The sequence below is a fragment of the Lissotriton vulgaris genome, chromosome 5 (assembly GCF_964263255.1).
Source record: "Lissotriton vulgaris chromosome 5, aLisVul1.2, whole genome shotgun sequence".
Lineage (NCBI taxonomy): Eukaryota > Metazoa > Chordata > Amphibia > Caudata > Salamandridae > Lissotriton > Lissotriton vulgaris.
Window position 1 is genome coordinate 1,065,096,414 of NC_141693.1, and position 12,082 is coordinate 1,065,108,495.

Here is a 12,082-nt window from a genome sequence, read left to right on the forward strand (position 1 = left end):
AGAGGACAAGAATGAAGGGGCTCAAAGGGAGCACACATCAGAAAGGTTAGAACCAGGTTCAAATCCCACTGGGGCATCACAAACGGAACAGGTGGAAACATGTGAGTGATGCCCTTCAAGAATCGAGTAACAATCGGGGATTTGAACAAAGAAGGCTGATCAGGAAGCCTCAAGAAGGCTAAAAGGGCAGAAAGGTAGCCCTTGATAGTGCCCAGAGCAGAGCCCTGCTGGGCAAGAGAAAGAAGAAACAGAAGAACCTCCGAAAGAGGGGCAGAAAGAGGATCCACAGCCTTTTCTGTGCACCATGCCACAAATCTGTTCCACCGACAGGCGTATACCGACTTAGTGGAGGGACGCCTGGCTGCCAGAATCACATCACAGACTTGAGGAGGCAAGTCAAATGGCCTCAACTGCCGCCGCTCAATCTCCAAGCATGGAGGTGGAGACTGGACAGGTTCGGGTGGAGGACCGTCCCCTGCTCCTGCGACAGAAGGTCCTCCTGAAGGGGCAGGCGGATCGGGGGACCGGCTGACATGCTGAGGATACCAGTACCTTCGAGCCCAGTCCGGAGCCACAAGGATAACTTGGGCCCGGTCACGCCTGATCTTCTTCAGCACTCTGGGCAGAAGTGGTATAGGCGGAAAGGCGTATAACAGACCGCAACTCCACTCGCGCCGAAAGGCGTCGCCGTGCGAGTGCCGTCTTGGAAACTCCGACGCGCAGAACTGATGACATTGCGCGTTCTCTTCTGTGGCGAATAGATCTAACCAAGGCTCTCCCCATTGCAGAAAGATGCCTTGCGCCACGTCCGAGTTCAGACGCCATTCGTGATCCATCGAGCACCGACGGCTGAGTTCGTCCGCCCTGGCGTTCAGGGAACCTGCCAGGTGTTGAACCGTCAGAGTCACGCCCTGACGTTCCAGCCATTGCCAGAGGCGCAGAGCCTCCTGGCAAAGGGTCCACGACCCCACTCCGCCCTGTTTGTTGCAGTACCACATGGCGGTGGTGTTGTCGGTGAACACCTGCACTACACTCCCATTGACAAAGGGGAGGAATGCCTTCAGTGCCAGACGAATCGCCCGCAGCTCCAACAGGTTGATATGGAGCCGGGACTCCGCCGGAGACCAGATGCCTCTGATCTCTGCCTCTCCCAAGTGGCCACCCCAGCCCTGCAGTGACGCGTCCGTCACGACGACGTGCTCCGGTTGGGGAAGGGAGAGGGACCTGCCTCTGACCCAATCGCGGTCCGTAAGCCACCACTGCAGTTGTCTCGCAGTGCCCTCCGAGATCAAGACGTGGTCGGACAAGTTGCCCTGATGCTGGGCCCACTGAAACTTCAGGTCCCACTGCAGAGCCCGCATCCGCCACCGGGCGTGATGCACCAGAAGGATGCAGGAAGCCATCAGTCCCAGCAGCCGCAGCGTCAACCTGACCGAAACCCGGGATAGCGGCTGAAAGATGGGAATCAAAGCCTGAATATCCCGGACCCGCCGTTCCGGAGGATAAACCCGAAACTGCGCCGAGTCCAGAACCGCTCCGATGAAAAGGAGCTTCTGAGAGGGACACAGGTGTGATTTCGGCACATTGATGGAGAACCCCAGGTCGTGCAAGAGGTCTGCCGTCATCTGAAGGTGGTGGACGACTGTCTGGGGCGAGTCCGCCTTCAACAACCAGTCGTCTAGGTAGGGGAAGACTGAAACCCCCAACCTGCGCAGATGGGCTGCGACCACCGCCATCACCTTTGTGAACACCCGTGGGGCGCTGGTAAGGCCGAAGGGAAGCACGATAAACTGAAAGTGCTCCTGGCCTACCGTGAACCGCAGGTAACGCCGGTGGGCCGGCAGGACGGGGATGTGAAAATAGGCATCCTGCAAGTCCAACGCTACCATCCAGTCTTGTGGGTCTAGAGCAGCCAAGACCTGAGCTAACGTCAACATCTTGAACTTCTCCTTCCGGAGGAAGCCGTTGACGTTCCTTAGATCCAAGATAGGACGTAGGCCCCCCTTGTCCTTCTTGGGTACCAGAAAGTAGTGGGAATAGCAACCACGCCCTACTTCTGGCCCAGGAACGCGCTCGATGGCCCCCTTGGCCAAGAGGGCCGTAACTTCCTCCTGCAGAAGTGTCAAGTGGTCCCCCGACACACGGTGGTTCTGCGGTGGCATGGCTGGAGGAGTGGTCTCGAAGGGGAGGGAGTAGCCCCTTCGGACGATTTGCAGCACCCACCTGTCCGAAGTGATCGTGCGCCAGTGAGCGTGGTGATGGCGAACCCTGCCACCCACTGGCGTCACATGGGGCCGAAAGCACGGACTAGGAGGATTTTGAGGCAGATGCTGCGGGGGGAGGTGTGGTCTGACCCCGCCGTTGTCCCCGACCGCCGCCACGGCGGTTTCCACGGCCGCCACCGCGTTGAAAGGATTGTTGCGGCGCGTGGCTGGCAGCACGTGTGGGGGCGCCGCTTCCTTGGCCACGAAAGGGACGAAACGAACCCGTTTGCTGACGCTGGGTCGAGAGACCCAAGGACTTGGCCGTGACCCTGGAGTCCTTGAAGCGTTCCAGCGCGTGGTCCGCCTTGTCACCGAACAGGTGACAGCCATCGAACGGCATGTCCATCAATGTATTCTGGACATCAGCCGAAAAGTTGGCGGATCTCAGCCAGGCGTGGCGACGAATCGCCACTGTCGTTGACATAGCTCTGCCCAGCGAGTCGGTCGTATCAAGACCACACCGTATCGAATATTTCGCTGCATCTCGGCCCTCAGCCACAGCCTGACCGAGTTTTGCCCGCACCTCCATGGGGCATTCTGGCAGCAGTTCCGCGACCGTATCCCACACAGAGTGGGTGTAGCGGCCCAAGAGGCAAGCGGTGTTGCAAGACCGCAGGCCCAAACTAATGGACGAGAAGACCTTCTTGCCAAACTGGTCATACCTCTTGGATTCCCGGTCGGGCGGGGCCGACGGGAATGCGGACTGGGAGGTCGAGGCCTGGATCACCAGACTCTCAGGAGTGGGGTGGGTAGACAGGAACTTGGGGTCGTCCGGACAAGGACGGTGGCGCCTGGCCACGTTCCGATCAACAGGCGCACCTGAAGCGGGCCTGGACCACGTGCCCAACAGAACATCTGATAAGGCTTCATTAAACGGCAGCAGTGGCTCCTGTGGGCATGACTGCGGTTTGAAGACCTCAGTGAGGATGTTAGGCCTCACGGCCGCGACGGGGAGCTCAAGGTGTAAGGCCTTGGCAGCCCTCATCAGCACCACTGAATATGCAGCTCCCTCCACCGATGCCACGGTTGGAGGAGAGATCCAACCAGGGTTAGGAGAGTCGTCCAAACCACTGGCATCCCCCAAGTCACCAGTCCAGTCCGGGTCATACTGGCACTCGCGTGACAGAGGGTCCTCGGACCCCTCCCAACCTTCACCGAACTCTTCATCCTCTCCGTATTCGGAGTCAACGATGTAGACCGGCTCCTCGGGGTTCATGGGCCCCATCGGCGCCGGGACCGGCGTCGAGCGACGCCGGTCCGGCTCCGCGTTGCCCGGAGCCGGCGCCGGAACCCCGCCGCTGGCCGGAGCCGGCACCGGAGAACCGGCGCCGCGCGGGGGCGGCGTCGGGGGTAACCCCGATGGTAACGGCGCCGGGGAGGCCGGAAGACCAGCCCGCGCCGATCCCGAAGGCCCTTGCGGCGCCGGGGTCGGAGCCGTTGGCGGCGCCGGGGCCGGAGCACCCGACGGCGCCGAGGCAGGGACACCCGAACCGCCAAGGCCCCCAGACGGTAGCACTGGGCCCGAAGGCGCCGTAGGCCCCGTCGGAGAAGCGAGCGCCCTCATGGCCATGAGGAACGCCTCGATCTCCTCAGGCGTCGCGCCGTGCCCAGGGACCGGAGGGTATGAGGCAGGCCGCGCCGGCGACTCTCGCGGAGCCGCGGGGTTGGGGTCACCCGAGCCCCCGGCCGCATCACGCGAGCGTCGGGGGGAGTCGGGGGTACGATGACGACGCCCCGACTTCTTGTGCTTCTTACCTGATGAGCCTGACGAGTGGTGTCGACTTCTGGAACGCTCGGCGCGGCTCCGCGACCGCTCCCTCGAACGCTCTCTCGACCTCCGGCCGGACCGGGACCGCTCCCGGTCCCGACGTGGGGCCGACACCCGGAGCTCCAGTAGCTTGCGGGACCGCTCCCGCCTAGCCTTGTTGGTGAGGGCCCGGCAGTCGACACAGGAGTCCATGTCGTGGTCGGGGCCCAGACACCGGAGACAGAGGCGGTGATGGTCTGTGACCGACATCGTGCGCTCACAGTCATCACAGTGCTTGAACCCAGGCATCCTATCAGGCACAAAGAGAGAAATAACTATCGAAAAACTTGGTCAAAAGACAGGAGTACTGCTCTTCAGATCTGCGTCCACTGGCGCGGAAAAAAGAAGAACTGACGTCAGCGCGCGGAGGCGGCGTCTATATACTCCAGCGACGTCATCACGGCGCACGACGCCAACGACGGACGCGGAGCCGCAGGGGACGCCTGCAGACGACGCCTACCGACGCGCAGGGGTACTGCTACGCAAAAGTTTCCGGATCCAGACTGACGCCTGGGGATATTCTAAGGTAAGGAATCTAACACTAACGTGTTTCTTTCAGATATTGCCTTGTAAGTGTGTCTCCTGGGGTAGGACTAGGTCATGTGAGTGTCTCTTGGGGTACTGCCAGCACCACACCCTGTTTGATTTTGTCCCCGAGCCCATTGACATTCTAGGAAAGGATTTTAAATGGAGCGGTCATAGCCATGGATCGTAAATACCCAAGAGGCGCCAACATCCCCAGAGGTCAGTCTACCACCCACTAAACACAAGGTCCTACTCGGAGCAGAACAACCAAAGGAGTCCCTTCCCTTCCTAATGGGCAGCATGTGCTTGTGGTGAATCTGGTTGTGGCGGTGATAGGAGGCACTAATGGAGAAAATGAAAAAGCATCTTGTCTAGTTCGCCGCTTTGGGAAGTCACCAAAGTTACAAAAAAAAACAACAAAACGAGAATAAAGATCAAAACCATAACCTCAGCACAAACCCCGCCTCCCTGCATGGCAGATTTAAACCTGCCTGCCCCCCAACCGTGAAAAGTGCGGTCACCCCAAAACATTTGACAAACTTAGGGGGCCTGTGGTTCGCATCGAATCATTGCACAGTCACTCCCCACTAATCACTGTTAATAACGTTACCGCTGACAAGATCAATATTCAAAGGGTCCTGGCAGCAGAGTCCAGCGTTCCTCGTCTGGAAACATGAAGGTGGAGAGTCTACTTGATCTCAATATCAACCACAGGGGCTTTCAGGGGATTAAACGTTTCTAAACCTGCGGATCCTTCCATCTGGTTGACAGTCTCCACATCCGTCACCTCCCTGTCCGTCCCTGGGGTCCCGATCCTCCGCCCTCCTCCAGCTGTCCAAACAGTCCCAGGCTGCTTCCAGTGTAGTGAAATGAACGGTCTTCTCCTCAGCCACCACATGCAGTTTTGCCAGAACAATCATGGAGCCCTTAACATCCCCCTCTCTCTGTGCTCTCTTGACTTCGAGGAAGGACCATTGTTGTCTTTGGAATTTGAGAGTGAAGTCTGGAAAGAATGTTATAGTGTTATTTTCACACTTGACTGGTGGAGCATTATGAGCGGTCTGCAAGATGACATCCCGGTCCCGGTAGTTAAAGATGCGCGCTGTGATCGGGCATAGAATCGCTGGAGTGGCAGGGACGCTATGGGTACGTTCAAATGAGAAACAGTTTGAGAGGCCACGGGGCTAAAGGTGCTTAAGTATGAGATCTTCTACAAACAAGTCGACTACCGAGCCTTCTGAATGTTCTATTACCCCTATTATGCGGCTGTTGTTCCTTCTTTACCATCCCTCGTAATCCTCCAGGCAGACGCCCGTAGTAGCAATAAGCCCTCCACTCAAATTTTCAACATCTTCGCCTTCACCTGGAGAGTGGCAATGGAGTCCTCAGTCTCTTTGACTTGCGCTCCCATATTGTGGAGAGCTGCCCCTATCAGGGTGATGTCAGTGGACACTGTCTATTTTCACCTCCAGGGCAGCACGGACCCCCTGCATCGCCGCCCTAATGTCTATTAGGGTAGGGGTCTCCGTCGCGTCCGATGGGTGGACCATAGGTAGCTGCTGGTCCTCTGGCAGTATTTTATTAGAGGTCTCCTTAGTTAGAACACATTTGTCCAATTTAGTCTGGTGTACAGTTCAGGCCGTTCTACCACCTGTCATCATGGGGAACTAAGAGTTTTGTAATAATGGGGTAACCTGATAGACCACTGGACCCGGGTACAATGCGGTACATAAAAATAATGTCCCTGTGGAGAGCATTCACAAAATATAGATGAGCAGTAAATGATCAAAGTAGGCAAATTATACCACCACCAATTAGCTCATTCCAAAAGTGGTTGTGATTTAATTATATCACAGGTATAGAAATGAATCAAAAATATGACATAGAACGCATTTCATATTTATCCAATTGCAAGTAGCAGGTGCACACATTGTGAGGTGACAAGTGCATAGCCAGGATAAGTGCAGGTGATGTGCAAAGGGAAGGTAGTGCCCAAAATGATGACTTCGGATGGCAAAGTTTACGTTTTGCTCTCTTGAATTGTATGGGGATGTAACCAATTGGGAGATTCACAGAGGCCATCTAGTTATATTTCTGGTATGGCCAACACATTTCTATGCTAATACTATCATGTCAAAACATTCCGTACTGAATTGGACAGGTACCACAGGCCCCCTCCCCCTGAAGTCATGAACTGTAGAGGCAACTGCTTTAACACCGGCAAGCCAGGAATTGGAGGTGAATAGAAATAGCTATACATTGTTGATCCTCATACACTCAATTTTCTACCATCACTTGAGACCGGAATTGGGGCTAAGATTTGTAATGCAGTGAATGAAAATAATATCACTGATTATTGCCTTCTACTTTGACTACTCCAACCTCTGAAAATGATATTCAATGAAATTCTATAAAAAGCTTAGCAATCCATCAAATCTAAAATTCAGGTGACGTTTCGCCGCATATCTGCAATACCAAGCAAATCTATGTGCACTAGCTCTTGCCACTTTTGACACCAAATGATCTATGACCTCTGTGTGGATCCATGTCTTGCACCATAAGCGCAGCACGAAAGGGGTCTTCACCAGACCTCACAAGTGATGTAACCCAGGGAAGATGCCAACATCTAAGATGTCGTTGGCGTAGGCCGTCCAGCTTAGTCTTGACACTCAAGCCAGTCAGCCAGCCATCCATTCATCAAGCAGTTCTAAATTAGAGGCAGGCTCCAGTACAAATAGTATTACATAACACCTTCTGATATGTGCACCTTGTCCAGCCTGCTGTTAGAGTTGCTGCATTATGTTGTCCTCAGCCCAAAGCCAAACTCCAACGGCCAGGCTCTCACTGGAGGCACCGAGGCTGCTTTCCAATGTATTGCAATCACCCGCCATGGCAATGCAAGTGCCAATTCTATGAGTTTAGTTCCTGCCTTGTCAATTTTTCGTCTGGCATCAGTTCCAACAGGCATGTTCTAGGGGCATTGATGTGGGGTCTATTGGTAACATGTGTGAGGTAATCGCGGACCTCGGTTGAGAATGTGTGCAGCGCTGTACATTGCCATGTGGTCATGTGACAGACGTTTGCATGTTCCTGAATGCATCTGAGGCATGTATGGGGCACAGTTTGAACATCCTGTGCAGTTGTGTTGGGGTCAGATAGGTACAATGGACATAGTTGAACTGCAGTAATTTTAATCCACCTGTTTTTCAGATCTGTGACATGTGACTCAGGATTCTACTCCAGTCTGCATCAGTAAGGTCCAACTGTAAGTCCTGACTCCAGAGATCTTTCAGCCCAGTCAATGTCGGTCCCACCACCTGACCCAGAGTCCTGTACATGCTGGTGATCCCATGCCTTGTGGGGTTTCATGTCAACAATGGTGTTGGGCTTCCTAATCACGCTCTCCCTTGTGCTGTGTGCATTAAAAACGGTCCAGCAAGGATGCTATAAAGTTCTTACGGCCGATCAGCGAACAGCCGACACACAATGGCAAATGACGTGCAACATCACTGAGAAAAGTGCGCTGTCGCCCCCACCATTGTGGAGGCAGAGAGACACAATAGGGTAAGATCCAGGGAGTACCCTGTCCCGCTGCATCGTTGGCAGAGGTATTAGAACCATCAAAACCAAGCCACCCGGAACAGGAGCGACATTCCTGCGCACCGGGGGCCCGCCCCCAGCACTTTGCCCAGCACACGCACCCCGTCACACCGGGCCATAGATATTGTGTCTCCAACTCTGTCTAGTCATCAGTCACTGCAGATGTCCTGCTAAGTAGTACAGCTCATAGTCCCTGGTCCTAGGCCCCGCACTGCCATGGGTGGACACAATGGTTCCAGCGCCACACAACCCCTGCCCGAAATTAGGGACAACCTAGGTCAGAAAACTATTCACATAGTTCTCGGAACACCGCCCTGGGGAGCATCAGGGGTACATTGGCAAACACATACAGCAGGCAAGACAGAGCCACCATTGTTGCCAAGGCTATGCGACCCATTGGCAGTGGTGGCAGTGTCCGCAAAAAGGAGTAAGGAGTCTTGGACCCTGTCCAGGTTGCCCTCACATATTATACAATATATACGAGTGCTAAGATATACAAAGGTGAGTAACACTTTTGAGTGCGTTTATATTTTGTAGTTAGCTTACTACTCTCGGTATTCACAACCTCCAAGTGTAAACTTACTACAAAAGTTTAAGTTATATGTCCCCATTCCCAGAATAAAGCAATTGGCTCATTCTTGTGTGGGTGGGTGACTTCCCTCCCTAAACTCTTCCCTAGCTCTCCCTAAACCCCTCTTACTCCTCCCTATTCCCATTCCCTTTATTAGTAAGTCTTCCCTTTTCCCTGCCACATTTATTCCTAAAATGTATACTTACATGGATGAATACTCCACAGTCGGGGTGGCGAACTTCACAAATATAGGTATAGGCAAAACGTACATTTTGTAGAGCTACAAAACATACTACAAAGTGCATTTCGAGATTGAGGTCCATTAAGAGTCAACATTGCTCCCATCAAGCAAATGCACTGCAGTAATAATACTGACCATGTAAGTAGCACTTGTCACAAATAAGTGCTCTCTAAGCAGTTATTGGTGTAATGCATAGGTATTATTGATCCTGGAAAGATTAAAGGTTTCCCCAAGAACTCATTATTCTTACCTGGCCAAAATAATATTTGACTTTCATATCAATCAGACAATATCACTTAAAAATATCTTTCCCGAACATACTTCGCCAAAGGGAGCTCTCCATGTAGTAGATGTGAAGAGAACTCACATGGTAAATGGATAAAACTCAATCCATTAGACGTGCCAACAATCATGGCTGAGTGCACAGGGGCAGGAGGAGTTCCCACTCGTTATAGGTCACCTTTGGGCGTGTGCGTGAAGGACAAGAGGCCAAAGGTTTATGAAGCTGTTTTATCCACTTTTAACTTTAGGGAATTCATGCACATCCAGAGAGCATTACATTTTGCATATCATCTACTATCGCATTAAGGAAAGACCACAACTTTGAATCAGTCTGGCTAGTGGAGCGATATAGATATTGAACAGTGTGGGGGTCAGGGCCGAGCCTCGAGGAACCATACATGGTGCCACCCTACTTTAAGAAGAAAAGAAGGCAGACTGATGCAGTCCTATTGCGTCAGTGCATACATTTGCCAAAACATTTATGATTTGCCTCAGACTCCAGAATGTATAATCCGGTGGTTCACGCACAATAAAGTTACAGCTGTATTTTAGACAAATGGCTTCCTCATTGTGTCGTACTGTGTGCAACTTTAAACGGGAACCTGGAGGCCCTTCTGAGGCCTGCTTTGCCAAGCAGAGCCGCCCATTACATTGTTTTGATTGAAAATCGATGCCGTTATATATACAGGGGAGTATAGCAGAGTTCAGCAGATTAAAAAACGTTATATTTGTTCCCCCCTACTGTTTCAGGGACACAGATAACGACATTTGCCCAAGATATCACAACGTGGAGAAGCTGCGGTTACACTTCCGGTTTGACATATCAATGGTTCCCTTCTTGCCATTCATCTGCACCAGATATCCACTGGCTCTGTTAGCCCACGAGACAACTGCTATTCCGTTGGCAGCTTCAAAGACACAAAGTTCAAGGTAAGGAGAAGCTTTGACTTTGGAGATTTCAAATATTTAACAGAATAGCTTCGACGCAGGTCATGGCGTTTTTTAAATTCTTTTATTTGTATTGCAGATCAGCTCAAACTGCTCTGCAATATGTAAACAAAACACTGACAAACTCAATAGAATTTGCGTAGGCGGAACCTTGTCAATGCCGGTTATTGGTGGCACGTGCACTCTTAGTCTGATCTTTTTTCCCAAAAATCATTCCATGTTTCTTTAGAGTCAGGTATGGGTTATTGGATGTTTTGGTCATCAGGATGTTATCTTTTTAGAACTGAAGGCAGGAGCAATGTCGTTGCCTGCCCTCAGTGCACAAAGAGCTCCTCCTGGCAATATTATTTCTGTGTTCCTGCCACTGGCAAAGGGGTGGTGAATGTGAAGAGTTGCCCAAGAAAAAGACTGTATTCCATGTTTAGTTTGCATTTTTAGAAGTATTTATTTTTTTTTTTTTACTTTTCCAAACATAGGACAGGTTGTAACAGCAAATAACCCCCCGACTATTTTGGGAAATGTGCTTTCGAACTAAACGTAGCAGTCTAAAAAACATATCAGGTGCCATAATCATACAAAATCCTTACTTTCTGCTTCCGCAAGTTGTCAAGGGAATAATGAAGCTGTTCTTCTCTTGTACATAACTCTTCATCATTAAGGATCGCGAAAATAAGGCTGTTGATTTTAAGTTCCTCCTGTTAAAAGGGTACAAAGATAGAAATCAGTGCCTCTACCTGAGCATGTTTCAAGAAGACCCAAGGGACAAGCAATGCCTACCTGGTAGATGACCATCTCGCACTTCACTTTTTTAAAGAAGAGTTTTGTCAAGCTTTCGTCAAAGGTCGAAGTTGCCTCTCTAATAGTAGCTTGGTGCTTTTTTAATTCTGTTTCTAATATCTGAAAAAAATAAGAAACACATGACTTAGTGAAGCACTTCATCACCTGATTACAGAAGCGTACCTTGCCGAAATATGTTCTCTTCTGTCAAGAAGATCTTGTTCTAGTAAAGCTGGGTTATCAGTCACATAGAAAAACAACAACAAAAATAAAGGCAACGCGGCACCAGTTGTGTGGAGCACAATGAGACGGCCCTCTTGTGATCACTGGGATGGCCAGCAAAACAGCAATGTGTAAAAATACAACAGTTAAATCGATCACATAATGGCCAACTATTATTTTGCTGTCTTGTAACAGACAGATCTAAAGAACGGTCACCGACAGCATTGTAAGCAATGCGTTAATAAATATTTAAAGTAGGCTCTGGGTCAGCCCCTTGCTCATGATTGGATGGCATTACTGCCCATTTCAATCCTCTGCTCCTGAATTGATGGCTTTCCTATCTAGTTTTGCATTTGTTCCACCCAGGAGCATTTAGATTCCACCATGACTTCGATTGGTTGAGTTTATCCTTCTACTGATGACTCCAGGTAACTAGTTTCCTTTTCTCTATACCTAGAGCATTCAATTTTACCACTCAAGGGGGGCGCATTGACTCTTATTCCTCTCCATTGTGTATATAGGTGCGTGTTTCCCGCTTCCTCCTGACAACTTCCCAGTGACGCTTGCTCGTTATCTCCTTCCCTCCACCTTCCTTGCCAACACCAAGCCCTACTGCTCACTGTTTCTTTGTAATCCCCAGATAACAAGTGGCTTCTTTCTCGTGCCCTCCCTTTTGTTTTCAGTCTGTCCCTCTTCCTGTCTCCACTCTCCATGGAACGCAGAGGTCCAGTTTCTCTACCTTGTCCAGACTCTCTCTCCGCTCCAGTCTCTCCCCCGCCTACCCTGCTCATGTTCCTCGTCACGATTGTCCTTTTTTGCAACCAAGCCTTACAAACAATATCTGG

At 51.4% G+C, this 12,082-nt stretch overlaps 1 protein-coding gene across 2 annotated transcripts in view; it reads right to left on the reverse strand.

Moving 5' to 3' along the window:
• Window positions 1-12,082, reverse strand: part of CFAP43 (cilia and flagella associated protein 43) — a 922,989-nt gene that overhangs the window by 255,562 nt on the left and 655,345 nt on the right. For both annotated transcript variants that reach the window (XM_086922745.1, XM_086922746.1), the window contains 2 exons: window positions 11,016-11,135; window positions 10,826-10,933 (listed from right to left, as the gene is read on the reverse strand). In XM_086922745.1, the coding sequence (XP_086778871.1) occupies window positions 10,826-10,933; window positions 11,016-11,135 (228 nt within the window). The remainder of the gene's footprint in view (window positions 1-10,825; window positions 10,934-11,015; window positions 11,136-12,082) is intronic.